At 35.6% G+C, this 17367-nt stretch overlaps 1 protein-coding gene across 3 annotated transcripts in view; it reads right to left on the bottom strand.

Moving 5' to 3' along the window:
- The window catches only part of LOC106476223 (myosin-3-like), a 100698-nt gene that overhangs the window by 57507 nt on the left and 25824 nt on the right, over window positions 1–17367 (bottom strand). For 2 of the 3 annotated variants that reach the window (XM_022381209.1, XM_013936893.2), the window contains exon 1: window positions 5460–8083. In XM_022381209.1, coding sequence (XP_022236917.1) covers window positions 5460–8003 — 2544 coding nt within the window. In that variant the 5' untranslated portion in view covers window positions 8004–8083. Of the gene's footprint in view, window positions 1–5459; window positions 9976–16025; window positions 16225–17367 lie in introns of those variants that run through there. The other variant, XM_022381213.1, reaches the window with a different exon arrangement.

Raw genomic sequence — 17367 nt, forward strand, 5'->3', positions numbered from 1 at the left:
TGCTAGTATACCACATCTAATTATCAGTAACTTCTGATCAAAGCAAGTTAACTACATAAATCAGAACTGAAAAATAACTTAGTTAATAATGTATCTAATAATATATACCAGTTAAAGTAGCAGTGTTTAATATAATAAATTATTAGAAAACTATCCTTATAATGATTAGAAAGCACTGATCCATTGCCTGAGTACCACTAATATTTTTGGTAAAAACACAAAAAATGGCAAGTACCATATATAGTTATACCAGAAACTAAAGAAATATCTAACTAATTACTAACAATCAATAAATTAATTTCTTATGAAACTTTGCTTTAGTGGCATGAATAAATGCATCAATAATAGCTATTGTAATTTTTGGACTGAACTTTTGAAACAGACGAAATATTCTTTATGTAGAAATGTCAATGGTTTGTTGTGTAACAACCATAATACCCGAAACTCCAAAGAACAGTATTTATGTTTATGTTGGAAATTTAATCTGAGAATATCTTATATATTTTACAAATTGTACATTACACGCATCTAATAGTTATATAAAATTGTATACAAATATTTTCATATTTACAAATAAACTTTTAAAAAATGTAGCTAGAGGACTCACAATAAATATATAATTTCACAATTTAATGTAAAACTGGTTACAACTTAGTTCCAGTTATAGAAGCAAACTTGCTTTTAGTTGAAGTAAACATTCTTATTGTTTTACTGGTGAAAACAAGTTTTCAGTAGATTCTTTACTGATATATTTAAAACATTTAATTATGTGAAAAACAATATAGCTTAAATTATGCAGCAATTTCATTATTAAAATTGATGACCTTAACTACAGAATTGTTAAAGTTAACATTTTCCAACACAGAATGTATTTTCTACAGATATTCACCTTTACTCACACATAGCTTTCCTGATTTAGTGCTGCCCTCTGTATACAGACATTTTCGCTTGCCACAAACGTTCTCTCTCCCACCCAAACTTACCTGTTTCCACGTGATATTGTTGCATGAAAATAAGCATGTGACAACCCTTCACCAGTAGGAGTGCAACACACCATCCTAGCACAGCTGACTCTCTCTATTGTGATTGTTCAATGGTTACTTTGGGATTAGGCAAGAAAAGATGCACTGAAAGCAGGAAGGAAGAGTGGGAAGTATGAGAGGGGGTGAATATTTATTGGAAATACATTTTCAGCATTAGAAAATGTTAACTTCTGATATGATATGTACTCTCTGCTTACACATAGCTAGAATCCTACATTGAAGTGGTGGAGGGACCAGTGCAAAACTTACCTAGATGAGCCACCTTCAGAAAGTGCCTGAAGGGAACCCATGAAGTGAATCATCGTATACCATGGAACATTACATGGGCACACCCATCAGAGACCACAATTCATCTGTACCAGGGTACACTCTTTGCTCATAAAGAAGTGTTGCCAAGATGGATGGAAAACACAAGCACAGTCAAGAACCTAGATCAGGCTCATAGAAATGCTATATGCATAGTCAACTCCAGTCAAAAACCAGGAAGTACTGGAAATGAGTCATCTGGACCGTGGTAGATGGAGGGTCTCTACCATCTTCACCTCAAGCCTGGTGAGACAGAACAGGAATTTATCATTCAAACTGCAAATGAGTGAGGACTCATGTTGGCTGGTCCTGTGCCAATCCAACACTGCCCAGGAAATTGACATCTGGGTAGCAGTAGGATGGGGAAAAGCCAGCAGTAGGGGTGAACTGTACTACATGGACAGAACACCACTGCCCTACTCTCTACTGAGTGGAATTGGTCACATTCGGGAGGCAGCCTCCCTGGTCCATCACCCCAATGGCAAGGAACTGGTAAGTGGCAGAGACTCCCATGATCTACTAGAAGAAAAGGTAATGGGTGGGTGAAAGCATGTTGGGGAGTTTGAAAGATCTCATTGCTGTAAGACAGTTCAACAAATGTCCACGAAATCCCTATTTTTAAAAGCGGGTTAGCACTAGGTTCTAAACTAGGCATGGAGAATGGCCAGAGATTCCCAATCTCATGGGTAAGTGCTATATCAGGCTGTGATAGCCCTACACTGAGTGGATTTTAGTTAAGTATACCCTGTTATGCAACACCACTGAGCAGGATCCTGTAAGGGACTAGAGGGCTCTGTAAAAAAAAAAAGAAGGGTAAGAAAACAAAAGACACTTACCTAGCCAGAGACAGTATTATGTGTGAAGAACAGCAAGTGGAGGTAGGCTACAGCCTGGTGAGGAAGAAAAGGACATATTATGCAGATAGTGTGTGACAAAGGTGTGAGGGGTCGCCTATATGACAGCCTGACCAATCTACTCCAATGGAAAATGGAAGTGAGCAGTCAGTAAGTGAGATAGATAACAAATTTCATGAAAGGATACCTGGAAATGATAACATGCATCGCCATCTAATGAATAATATGCTAAACAGACAAGCCCTCTGACCATCTAGTGAGACTAACAGTAGTGGATGAAGGATTCTACAGAAGGAACAGCCAAATAACAATGAACTGCATGAACCAGACAGAGGAGGCAATCAGGATCAGAACAATAATAAAGATGAGAAATGGGTGGAAACACCCTCATGAGTCACAAACAGAATTATTATATGAAGAAGTGTTCAATCCAGATAGAGAAAGACATTGGAGTGATGGAATAGAATGTAAAAAGAACTGATGGTGTACACATACAAACTAACGGTCACAGGCAAGAAGGAGGAGAAAATAAGTTTTAAGGATAAGAAAGCCAGAGATTCCAAGAGAGGTGGGGTAAGTACATGGAGAACAACATTAAGGTCCCAGTCAGGTAGGCTAGAAGACAGGAAGCAATGAAGGTGAAAGGGACAAAACAGCACAATATGGACTGGGGAGGAAAAAATCTGATAAAAACAGGAAATCTGGAAAGTAGCCAAGAGAGTTGCCCAGTAATCAGCAATACTCAAGTGAGACTAGCCCTGGTTAAAAAGCCATGTGAAGAACAAAGATAGATGGGGAACAGAAGGATGAGAAGGATCAATGCAAAGATCAGTGGTAACAAATATACCACTTCTACTGATAAACTTCTAAGGAGGACAGGCAGAACACTGCATGTGAAGAGAACCCTGACTGTCCTGCAAGAGACTGGGCAAGTCCCATGAGTGAAGCCAGAGTGATGAGATGGCTGGATGGAAGAGAGAGGTATGAGGCCAAAGAAGAAGGGAGCAGAAGAGGAAGACATGTCTAAGCCGGCCAATAGAATTCCATCAGAAGGCCATGATAAGGAGTGTCCCATCTGAGGGAGAGAACTCAAGGGAGGAGATGAATAGAGGGATAAGCAGAAACAAAGAGATCCAACCAGTCCTACTGAACACATCCGCTGCTAGTGTCAATGGATATGGAACAGGAGACTCAAATAGGGAGAGCTTGGCATTGCCTTAAGTGGCAAAGGCATTGATGTGAGAAATGTCCAGAAGAGAATTATAGAGGAGAGAAATCCATGCCAAGGCCTGAAAAAGGCCCAGGCCACTTGCACGACTGCACCACCCACCACACAATAACCATCACATCCACTGACAGACAAAGAAGCTTAAGCTTAATTTTGGTAGTCTGTCTAGAGTGAACAAAGCTCAGATGTACAACATTAGACAGCATGGAAATGACTATCTCTGTGTAATTAATTTTGTGGAAAATAAAAGTCATAGTCTGCACAGGCAGAATTGTTTAAAAAAAAAACACACACACAACAGCTGCTTTTGTAGATACTTCAATCAAACAATAATGTTGAAAAATCTCATGCATGTGAAAAATTACACATCTTAACCCGCAAGTGCCAAATCCAGAAGTGATAATTAAACAATCAGTAAAGAGGGGAGTCAGCTGCACTAGAGACAGTGTTGCACTCCTATTGGTGAAGGGGTGTTGCATGCAAATAAGCATGTAACAATGCAGCAAAATCACGTGGAAATACATGAAATTAGGTAGGAGCCTTAAAGATAGTGGTGAGCAAAAATGTTCACATATAGAGGACAGCATTGAATCAGGAAAGCTAGATGTGAGAAGAGGTTATGTATCACATCTGAAATTAAAATTAAATTGATTAATGTAAAAATAATAATCAACTAACTGAATTAATGTTTCTGATTATTATTGTTTTTGAATATTCCAGCTGTCCAAGTATTGAAACAATGAAATTACGATTTTTCATTATTTTAGATTAATTCTAGGGTGTTAAGCTTAACTGATTACTGTCATGGCTCATGAACATAACTAATCAAAATTAGTGTCTCTGATTATTACTATTTTCATTTGTTCATGCTATACATGTCTCATGTGAGAATAATTGATTAGTTAAATGTAATTGATTAATGAGGTTGACAATTTATCAATATAAAATTCCATTAATTGCCCAATTCTAGTAGCCCATGTCTACACTCTTTTCAGCATGTTAATATCTTTTAATAACAATGACTACATGGGAAATGATCCCAAAAATTGTAAAAAATAATAAATAACAAAAGTAAATGTATGAAAACAGAGTCCTAAGGGATTCTACTAATCATAAATGTTCAACCAGATTATTACCCACATTCATATAGACTTTCTAATAGAAAGCCAAGGTTCTATCCAGTTTGTAGTTTTTCTAATAATTTCTTAAAAATAATCTTAATTACTAATCAATATTTTGTGTGGTATTTGAAGCTGTTTTTTTAACAGTCTGTAAAATGGTGGTCACAATATTTACCTATTCCTCACTAACATTTTCTACTTACTGTTTTACTGTATAAATGAACTAAATATAATAAACATTCTAAGATAAGCTTGGTCAAACATAAGATAATAATTAAATTTATCAAAACATGTGAAGCAACAATATACATGTAAATATTTGCAATATAAAGTGTCTACCAATACACACATTTTAAATACCTGTCATATACAGCAAAATAAAAAACATTTTGAATTTTTTCTGGTTCTTTTACTTGCATTTGTAATTTCATGTTTGATATATTTTAATTAAAATGTAATGCTTATTGATATCAAAGTTTTAGTATATATTATAGACCATGGTGTAAAAAAGAAGACAGAATCTATCCATTTGACAAAATTGGAAAAAAAAAGTGCTTGTAATGTACGTTAACACATAATCTTCCAATGTAAAAGTAGACTTTTCAGTGACTTTACCACATGTATTCAGAATAACCCATTGAACATCTTAAAATGTCAGTTGTATTGTAGAATGAGATTAGCATGTTTAAATGGTTATATCTTGCTAAATTATTCTTTCAATTTCTAAAATGTACAAAAAATAAAGGATCTTGTTTTTGATTAATTTTTACTGAAACGTTATTTACTTCTCACTGGGATTTTGCCATTTTCATATTCTACATCAATTAAGTTCCATTTCTTGCTACATACGCATACTTCCCCTAACTGCAAATATTAACATATATTTAGATAGTAGTCCTGTACTTACTGTCTCGAGTTCCTGAACTCTTTCCTGCAATGAGTTCTGGATTTCATTTTCAACTTGAACTTCTGAATCTTGTCGATGAACAGGAGGATCTCCAACTTGAACCTCTGAATCTTGTTGATGAATGGGATGATCTTCAACTTGAAATTCTGAATCCTGTTGAAGGTGAACAGACTGATCTTCAAATGGCTCTTGCAATGCATTGATTTCTAGCATGTAGGCATCTACTTTAATTATATCATCTTCCTCTACAGGTGCTTGTTTCTTTCCAATTCTTGAATCTTTCATCATGTCTCTTAGATCTAACAAGCCTTCACTATTCATATCTTCATAATGTTTTTTAATTAACTCTTCATCAAGTTCTATTGCATGCTCAGTTTCTGCTGGTATAATGGTGGATTTAGAACCATTCTTTTGGTTAAAGTTTCCTACAGTCTGGTCTTTTACTGAAATCAAGGAGAAATTTAAACCTCTGGTTCCTGAACAATCATTAGTAGCTGCTGTACTGATGACTGGTAAACTAACATCCCCTTTTGATCTCCTTTCCAGACTTTTTAAGTCATCAAAAACAAAAGGGTGATCACCACTTTTAGAATATCTCTCTGATTCTCTAATTTTATCCGCAGGACAATCTTGAATTATCACTGTTTTAAAGCACGGTTCTTCTGTAACAGATTCTATTGGAAGTTTATAAAGTTTAGAGGAGTCTTCTAAATGGGAAGAAGTATCACAATCACCAGAACTTTGCTGTAATTCTGTGATTTCATTTGCAGGACAATCTTGATCTATCACTGTTCTAATACAGGGTTCTTCTTTAACAGCATCTACTGGAAGTCCTTCATATGACTTAATATGACCTATGTGAACTTTCTCAATAAGTGGTAATTCCTCAGAATCTACTACTTTTAATGTCTCATCTTCCTTGAAATCCATACCTTCATTTTCAGTGGAATTTTCAATGTCAAGCAGTGTATCACTTTCATCAATGATATCGTCTTCTTGTACACAGCCTTCTGTCATGTGAGGTTCTTCATATTCATCTGGCCCACCTTGTGTTGTAGATTCTGTACTTTTAGCATTATCCTGCTCTTTTAAGGTACAATTTTGAGTGACAGATATGTCTTTGGCATCACATCTCTCAGGGTACTCTGTTTTATAAGAAAGTTCTTCATCTTCTTTATTTTCCAATGTTTTCATGGAATCAGATTCATCATTATTTTGATCTAGGACTACAATACCTTCAACACAACTATTAGAAATACTTAAATCACTAACACTTGCTTTGACTGAAAAAGTTTCTTCAATGCTTCTAAAAGAATAATCCTCATCTTTGAGAGTCTGTTCTACATTATCTTCAGAATTTTGGACATCAATTCTACTGAAATCTATTTTGTCCTTATGATTAAATTGTTTTATAGGTTTTGTTTCTTCTTCACTAACTATCTCTACTTCATCTCTTTTATTTCTGCTGTAAGTAACTTCATTATTACCTACTGAAATATGGGTATGTTCATTATTTGTTATTGCAAGCATAATCTCTTCTTGTAATTTTGCTCCCTCATCTTCCTCAACCATTTGTAATTCTTGTACATTTTCATTAGCATCTATGACCACAAGTGATGACTGCATGTCTTCAAATAAATCAACTCCTAGACTGTCAACAGCTGTCTCCATATTATTTCCACTATGATCTTCTTTAAGAATTTTATAGTCTCCTTTGTCCTCAGCTGTTTCTTCCTCATGTAAAACATTGTTCTTATTTATCTCAGTCTCTTTTTTAACAAGAACTTTGCTTTCAAATTCTCCAGAATGTTCTTCTCTATGTAATTCATTAATTTCATGTTCAATACTTTCACAATCTTTACGACATTCTTCATTTTCCTTCTCCTTAGTTTTATTTTCTCCAAATAATTTACAACTTTCATTATTTTGAGTTCCACTTTCATCTTTTTCGCTCTTATAATCACAATTTTCAGTATTCTCATCTTTATTTTCTCTAATAATGTCAATGATTATATTGTTTTGAGACTTTTTTTCATCAAACATTGTAATACTTACATTCTCTTCAGACTTGTCCAATTCAAGTGTTTTAATATCTCCATCTATCTCAACCTTTTCTTCTCCAGATGATTCATAAAAGCTGCTTTCCCCAGTTTGACATTTCCTGAGGAGTTCAGTATTTTCTTCTTTAGATGATTCAATAATATCACCACCTTTACTTTCTTCCAACAGTTGAATGCTTTCATCTTTTTCTTCTTTTTGTGTTTCAAAAATTCCAGTTTTACCTTCTGCAAACATTTCACTAATTTTACCTTTTTCATCCTTTTCTTCTACAGGTGATTCATTAGTCCTATCTATCTCATTTTTATCTTCTCCAAGGATTTCAATATCTTCATCTCTGTCAGAATTTTCTTCAACACATGCTTCATTATTCTCTTCTTCCTCCATTTGATATTTTAACATTTCAGTACTTTGATTATTTTCACACTTTTCTTCTCCAAGTATTGCATCAATTTCATTTTTATCAATTCTGTCTATTCCTAGCATATTAACATTTTCAATTTTTTCTTTTTATTTAATTCACTTAACTTGTCTTCACCAGCTTTATCATCTGTAACTATTTCAATATTTTTACCTCTTCCATCCTTTTCTTCTACAGGTAATTCATTAGTCCTATCTTTCTCATTTTTATCTTCTCCAAGGATTTCAATATTTTCATCATTCTCATAATTTACTTCTAAACATGCTTCATTATTCTCTTCTTCTTCAGTTTGATATTCTAATATTTCAGTATTTATGTTATTTTCAGACTTTTCTTCTCCAAATGCTTCATCAATTTCATATTTATTAATTCTGTTGTTTCCTAGCATATTAATATTTTCAAGCTTTTCTTCTTTATTTAATTCATTTAACATATCTGCAGCCATTTCACTAATTTCCTCTTCATCATAATTTTCTTCTCTACATAATTCCTTAACCCCATCTTTATCTATTTTATTTTCTGCAATTATTTCAATATTGCTAACATTTTTGGAATTTTCTTCAGGTAATTCATTAGTCCCATCTTCTTCAAGAACCTCAATACATTCATCTTTCTCAGAATTTACTTCACCAAATAATTCATTATTTCTTTCTTCCTTGATTTCATATTTTTCAAGATTTTTTTCTCCATGCAATTCATTATCTTCATCCGCTTTATCTTCTGTCAGAATTTTACTATTTTCAGTTTTTTCTTTACTAGATAATGTATTAGTCTCATCTCTTAGAATTTCAATATTTTTATTCTTTTCTCCTTCAAAATGTTCATTAACTTCATCTTCAGCACTTTTACCTTCTCCAAGAATTTCAATATTCTCATCCTTTTCAAAATTTTCTTCTCTATATGATTGATTAATCTCATTTCCTTCTGAATTACTTTGTTGCAAAATTTCAATATTTTGATTGTTCTCAGGTTTTTCTTCTCCACATAATTTAACATTACTATTTCCTTCAATTGTATCTTCATTAAAAAATTCAATACTTTGAACTTTTTCAATTATGTTATCTCCAAACAATTTATAACATTTATCTTTATCATTCTTATCTCCTGAATCTAGTTCATAATCCACACTTTTTTTACTCACTTGCATTTCAGGTAACTCATTATTCTTATAATTACTTTCTTTGTGTGAAGCAGATAAATCTTTATTTTCAACACTATTCAACATGTTGTTTTCATGAGCTTCTTCTTCCTCGTTTTTACATATGACATTGACATCAGCTTCCACACTTACTGCTTTTACATCCTCTAAAATAATAATTCTGGCTTTCTCCTGTTCTTGCAGTTGCTCAGTATTTATCTCTCCCTTTGAAACAGATGTTCCAATTGTATGAGGTTCCTTAGTTTTTATACTGGCCAACATATTATCATCAACATTTTGCCATCCAGCATTTTCTAATGAGAAGAAAATTTCCTGTGCTGCTTCAGCACCTGGACTAACATGCTCATCTTCAGATGAGAAATCTCTCTCTGCATAATGTCTTTGTTTGCTGCCTCTTTCAACAGAGGAAAGACCTGATAATGTTAGACAGCTGTCTGAGTCTGAAGAAGACAACCGATTTAATTCTTTTCTATCATAAAAAAACTCATCAGCTGATAGAACGCTGTTGGTGTCACTACCTAAAACTTCTATAGGAGCAGCCATATAATTTTCTCTTATTCCCCCCACTTGTCCCAGCTGCTGTCCAAGATCTTCATCAAGCTGATCTATTTCTGGTTCAAAAATACAAGACTGACTAGATGCACCTTCAATGGTGTCACTATTTTTATTCTGTTCCCTCAAAGAACACTGTTTTACAGTTGTTATGTCCTTTTCTTCACCCTTTTCACTTTCATTAGCTTGAGACTGAATAAAGGTTGTTGTGCAAAAGCTAGCCATTTCGGAAGAAGTGTTTTGTAAAACAGTGGCCTTACCAAATTCTGTTTCTTCTGTGCCCATCTGCTTCTTTCTAGCAGTTCTCTGAATATATCCCATTATTCCTGGCACATGACAAACAAAACACAAAGTGAGGAACCAAATGTACATATATATATGTGTATATATGGCAATAATGAGTAGCTAATGAAATATATAAACGATCAAAACACAAATACAATTATCACTTTCAAAATTTCCTATAGTCATACAAGCTAAAAAAAATTTTTGGTATCATGTGAACAACACTGGGCAACAACAAAAAATTTTTTTCTCTGATACTAAAAAATAAAACTGTTTCTGAGTAATTTGACAATACTGATTATAAAAATCATGTCAAAAATTACTGATCACTTTTAGTTTTTGAGTTATGATAGATTTATTCAAAATATTCTCATATATCGGGAAAATGATAACTTTTTCTTTAATAACTTTATTTATTCATTGAAAGTTAACATTTTCTTAAACTGAAAATGTCTTTCCAATAGACACCTCCTCTCAAAAAAAAGCTTTCTTGCCTTATACTGCCCTCTATCGGCGTAATTGTTTTGCTCGCCACTAGCCGTGATATTCCCACTTAACTCAGCATACCAACATGCAAATGATCATGCAGCAATCCTCCACCAATTGGAGTGCAACACTACCCCTATCATAACTAGCGCCCTATCTAATCTTACAACTATTAAGCACTTCGAGATTGGTCAGACCATACCAAACCACACTGGAAATGTGAGAGGAGATAAGTATTTATCAGAAATACATCTTCAGTCTAAGAAAATGTTAACATTCTCTCACAAATAGCTAGAATCCCACATTGAACAGGTGGAAGGTCATGGAGAAGATTACCCCTTGAGGAGTCACATAAAGGATATAAATTGGGCGTGACAAGGAACTAAAAACAACACACCCATGGGAGACCACACCATTTCTGAGCCAGGTATACTCTTTGTGGTAGGAGGAGGGTAACCAACCTTAGAACTTGCAGGAAGTTATGTGTCTCATCTGGCTACAACCAACACCAGATCCATATGGATGGTAGGAAGAGGGATGGCTATATGGGGTGCATCTCCAGTCCTAAACTTGGTGGCACTGGGAATTTATCATCCAGTCTGCAGTAGGAAGAGGGTAACCATTTAAACACATGTGAAGACTTATGTGGCTGGTCTGGCTCTAACCAACACCCAATTCCCAGGAACTGACATCTGGCAGATGCTAGGAAGGAAGGTGTTTCAGCTGGAGGGGCAAACTGCAATATATAGCGGAGTGTTACATCCAACACCTGGTGGCATCTGGAATTATATGTCAGGTCTGCAGTAGGAAGGGCATCATGTCATCTACACCAGCAGAATGCCACAGTCTCAACTGATTGTTATTGTGCACATTAAAAAGGACAGGCTTCCATGGTCCACCACTCTAATGGCTGGTAAGTGGCAAAGACTCCCATACTCCACTAGAAGAAGGAGGGAAATAATGTGTTGGAGAGTCCAGAGGTACAACAAGCATTAAACTCCACAGATCATCACAGATGAGCAGTGATCTCTGTCTGCTTTACTCATGTTAGTCCATGAATGTATGGTCCAGTACAAACATACTTATGAAGCAAAAGACCTTGAGGTATGCCTATGAGCGGTACTCAACAGTGGGTGTAATATGACTTGGATATGTGTTATGACATTGTATTTTTAAAGCAGAGAGAACACACTGACGGAGTTGATCAACCAACGTCTGGCAGCAACTGTAATTGTATATCAAGTCCGAGGTAGGAGGAGCCTCAACGTCACAGTCATCTAGCATGTTATATAATTACAGGTCGTACAGTGCAGATTTGAGACTAAGTATACCTGGTCAGTCAACACTTGCCACAGAGCAGGATTCAAACATGCAATAAGAGCCCCTACAAAGAAAAAGAAAATGAATGGAGCACCCACAGACAAACTGTTATAGCAATAATGATGTCCTCCAAGTGAAGATGGAAATGTACAACCAGGGACATGGTAAGGTGATGGATCAGATGGAAAGAACACATGAAAAAGGTGATAAACATCAGGAGAAAGGGAAGAGAATTCCAGATGAATGAACTGGCAAATTCAACATGTAAGGGTAATGGGAAAAAAGGTCACAAGAGAGGTGAGAATTCCATGGAATAAACAAACAGACTTTGACACTATGGTAGAGCACAATTCATGTCATATACCATCAAAGAGCCCTGACCAGGTAAAGTATGTGAGCAGGTTTGGAATGGTAATAAAGGTGGGAAATGGAGGGAAAAGAAAAGGGTGTGAAGGTAGGATTACCCTAATGAGAAGTCGAAGTCTTTGCCATAAAGGAACGATCAGAAAAGAGGAGGGCATAGGAACTATGAAACAAAATGCAGCAAACAACAATCGCAAACACATCAGAATGACAATGTTCGCATGCCAGCAGAAATGAAACAAGAAAGATAGGGAAGAGCATGAAGGACCACATTGAGGTGCCAAACAGGAAGTGAAGCAGGATGGGGAGGATGGAAGAAGCAGAAGGAAAGAAAGAAATGGATAAGACTGGCAACTGGAAAACACAAGCACATTTTGTATACTGAAATGTAGCAGATAACACCACCCTATAGCCAATAACAAGTGAATCCAAAAGACCCTGTTCAAAAAGCCAAGGCAAAAAGGATGGTATGTGAGGAACAGTAGAATGGAAAAAACAATAACCCATACAGACAGACCAACACGGTGGTAGGTGTACCATTTATGTTGGTAAACTGCCATGGTGGAAGGACAAACAGGATGAGAAACAAAGGAAGCTAAATGTGAAAGTCTGGGGCTGACAGAGGAGTTTCGGATATAAAGTAAGAAAAATAGGAGGCAAGACCCAAAACTGGCACTGCAGTAGAAACCACATGTAAGCCAGCCAATATGGAGTCAGAAGCAGAACACTACATGGAGTGGTCTGAAATATGGCAAGGACACATGGAAGGAGATGAATAGGAGGATAAGCATATAGGTACCAACCCAACCAATCCTGACTGAGAGCATAGAGTGCTCCTACCAAAAAATGAGGGCAGGAGACCAAAATTGGGGAAATGATAAAAGCGTCCAAATCTGGGACACCCCACAGAGCACACAAAACCCAAAAAATGTGAGAATCCAAAGATAACTCAACACGGAGAATCTTGTTGGGACAAGATAACCAAATTCAGAGCACCCAGATGATGATATATAAACAAAGTGATGTGATGGCAGTGGGCCCAATACAGAAGATCTAATGTTTGGAAACAGAGGTCTGTCGACCGAGTGCCTCTTGTCTGGTGATGTAAGAGACTACTGTAGAATTGTTGGAGTGGACCATCACCAACTGGCCTTAAAGAGCCTGCAGGAAATGAAGGAAGTTCCTAGAGATTGACATGGAGAGAGACCTCGAAAAGAGACCATTGCCCCAAAACCTCCCAAGTGTCAACATACACCCCAACTTGAATGAGAAGCATCCATAAAAGGTGACATTCTGGTTGAGGAGGAAAAAGAGGAACACCCATGGTACTATCATTCCAATCCAACCACCAGTCGAAGTATATCTGTAAGGGAGGAGGAAGGATAAGAGAGGCATCTAAGGGATCCCATATAAGGCTCCATTGGTCTATCAAAACCTACTAACGATGAAGCATGAGGGTGTGACAAAGAGGAATGAGAGAGAATGTCTCATGCAGTAGTAGAGGATGGTATATTGCATATGAGACATTCATTAGCTCACAATTAAAGTAGTGCAGATAGGGCTCAAAGGAGGAGGGAGTTGAAAAACAATCTGAGATGAACCAAATATTTGTAGCTGGAAGAAAAAACCTCTCCACACTGACAGACCAAACCACCATGACAGAGTCCTGGAGAATATACTGAGGATGTTGGACTGAGTTGTCTTTTGTGGAGGCAAGAAGCAGCCATATTCCATATAATGGTGGAAATGAAGGTCCCTGGAATGGATCAGGCAGGCAAAAAACGGGATCCTGAGGAAGAGGGAAGGAAACAGGATTGTGAGACAAATGGAGAGATGAATGTAAGTAGAGGACTAGACTTACTGAAATGACTTTCAGAACGCATGGATCTACTGCCAAGGATCTCCAAATGTGGAAAAATTGAAAGAGTCTGGCCACCACCAGCCCGAACCCAAGAAAGGTGGTCAGAGTAATATTGGAAAAATTATCAGGATCCGATCCCTACTAAGGGAGAAGTGACACCAAATATTGCGAGTTCAAATAAGGAAAGCTGGAAAAATGATAATCCAAAGTGTGATCATCCTCAGTTACATGGGAGTCGAGGCATACTGACCCCCCAAATGACTCGCATGAACCCAAATATTCGAGGAAATATGAAATAATAACCCAAAGCCTTTTCTATGAGATGGTAAGGAGTAGAACAATAGGAAATGGGAAAGAAGGACAGAACATAACACACCTGAATAATCAATTCCATCAAAGGGGAAAGAAGTCTGGGCAAGTCTCCCAAAATGACACATGACTGTCAGGCATATTCAGGAAGGGAGGAAAGGCTGTCCAAATTCTAAACTTCCAGATCACTGTAACCCTGAGCAGGTTTGATAGGACGATCATCAGTTTGTTCTGATTATTGCATGAAATTGGTCAACTCTCAACGGACCAGAGCCGTCCTTCATGGGCCGAGAATTGTCCTTCCGACCTGTTGGACGTGGTTGATAATTCTGCTGCAGCAGTAACAGCAGTTGTAGTCATGACCAACTAAAACTGTTAGTACACAAAAAAATTGAAAGAGGAGAGAAATAAAATAATTCATAACTCTCCACAAAATAGAACAAAAATGGTAAATAACAATGTAACTGAAGTAGAAAAATTAAGAAAGTAAAAACTTGTGGATAAGTGAATCAAACCACGAGCAAAAACATGACTATAAGACTGCCAACTGAGAAATGATTAACAGCTGCAAGATTAAAAAGGGTGCTAGTTACAATAGGGGTAGTGTTACACTCCTATTGATGGTGTAATGAGAAGCAAGACTTTGATGGCAACTTTGGTAAATTGAAACTCATGTTCCTTTAGCTAATATAGTCCATTGCTTTAAATCTGAATGAAGAAGTTCCCCATTCTGTATGTGAGGGTTTTATAATTCCCAGGCAAAGCAGATGAGTGTGAGAATGAAGCAGAAGTGATGCAATTCACTACAATTATATCAAGAACAAATAGCATATATGAACAATATATTTGTAATTTTACACCAATACAATACAATACAGTCAATGTTTGAAGTTATCAAAAATGTATGCCTTTTACCCATTAAACTGTCCAAGCAAACCTAGATTTCACAGCATAAATCTATTGGACTAAGTTGATTGCATGGTATCTCAACAGTGTTGGTAAAATATTGATATATCACAATAACCCAAAATGTAGGGGTTATAAAAAATTCTGACTACATTTTTGAAATCAGCACCATCAAATTACCCTAAATCACTTGAGTTTTCTCCAGTAGCAAATATTTTGTTGTCCAGTGCAATTCACAACATTCACCTTGTTATACCTAAAACATGCAGTTCACAATTTACAGGTATCCAATATTCAAAACTTATTTGGGAAAGATTTTGGGGTTTCTCAAACGTTTACTTTGTGATTTGTCTGGAATGATAATAACAGACATTTCTTGTACAACTAAAAGCACAGTTGTTCCCATTTTTATTTAAAGTTTATTGGTAATATACATCAGTAGAAGTCAAGCAGTGATTGTCAAAAAAGCCTCAAGATTTATTCCAGAACTTCTGTGAAAACATATTATCAATATGTGATAGTTACATAACTTTGTCTTGTGATCTACTCAACATATAACCACTAGTAGACTTAAGAATTCCCCCTAAGATACATTATATGTAAATACTTCTGTGTATAGTTATAAAAAAGGTTAGTATATGCTATAAATTCTACAGCACATACAAACAAATAGATATCATAACATATGCTCTGTGGTACAATGCTGAGAAAGGGTTAAACCAATGGCCCAACAAGGTCAATCTTAGTAGATCTATTTAACAAATAATTCATATGCATATGTACTACCTTAAAACATGTCTAATTATAACATGCTATAACACTCCTTATGAAGGTTGTCTTTCTTACCTGTTGGATCATTATCATCCATTAAACCAGATGTCAATAGCTGAGTTTCTAGCTTTTCCAACCACTTTAGCTGGCCTTTGTAAATGTCCAAGATGGTATCACCAAGTCCAAGAGGGTTAGCAACAGAAACTACTACACCCATGTGATATATGGCTGCTCTTAAGGTAGCAACACTGCATCCTTCCTTTTCCAATGTAACCTTTATGAGATAATACAAAAGCCCCCAGGTGTTATTCAACAAAAAGCTAAACATTGCTACATAACTTATGATTCCTGTACAAAAGTTGTTTGATACACAATGGAATGAGATTCACATGATAAAGATAATATCTACATATATTCTTTGAATCATACACTGATCAGTAGAAAAAACAAAACAAAAAAACTTCAACTGTCAAACTATGTTAATAATATGTGGCTTTTGAAAAATAACAGATCTATCAGTTTAACTAGTTTAAATTATGTTTACAAAACTCAAATTCATTAACAGTGACATTAACTGGTAGACTGATAGAATAACTGAAAACATTTTCTTTTTTCCAAGAGATATCCCATACTTGCTTATGTTTTATATCTTTCTCAATATAGGAAGAAAGGTTGTAAAATTATACAATTCTGGATGAAAATATTTTTGAGGTGGCTTGAAAAGTAGTATAAATTTGAGTCTGATATAGCCCTTCTTAAAAAAAAACAAAAACATAAATGAATAAAATGAAAGAACGAAAAAGCTGAACTCCTTCATCTTTTCTTTATCAAGCATAGGAAATAGCTATCTTTAGTTTTATTTGATATACACATGTGTGGGTGTACTATGTATGCCCATATCTAAGGATGCCAGAAGTAACTTCATTCACAGTTGCTTTGATTTCAAATAAATACACTGAAATAATTACAACATGATTAAAATGTAGAATTCAATAAAAGTTTTTTTTTATAAAACTGAATAATGAATGAAAAGCAAAGGTTCATGGAAACATGAAGAGTCTTTACATAAAATAGAGTGACAGGCATGTTTGGACAAAGTTAGTTTTGAAACATCTTGTATACAAGTTCCAACAGCAAGCTTCACACCTTTAAATAATAGTGCAGTACAAACCAATATGATAACATGTTGTTTTTAAAAGTAGCTTCATGCATTTATTTCAATTTCTTTAAAAACCTGCTATCCTGTCATTACACCTATGGTATCCTAGCATTCAACTACACTTTACATATTGTTACGTCTCCGTTTGTTAATTAACTTTCTGTAACTTCGTTCCAACGAAACTTTAGCGACACAAGTTCTTTACTTAATAAAACTGGTTTATTCTTTCCGAATACAACTTTACGATACACTTATTTT

This window comes from Limulus polyphemus, unplaced genomic scaffold (assembly GCF_000517525.1).
Source record: "Limulus polyphemus unplaced genomic scaffold, Limulus_polyphemus-2.1.2 Scaffold153, whole genome shotgun sequence".
In the NCBI taxonomy this organism is placed as follows: domain Eukaryota; kingdom Metazoa; phylum Arthropoda; class Merostomata; order Xiphosura; family Limulidae; genus Limulus; species Limulus polyphemus.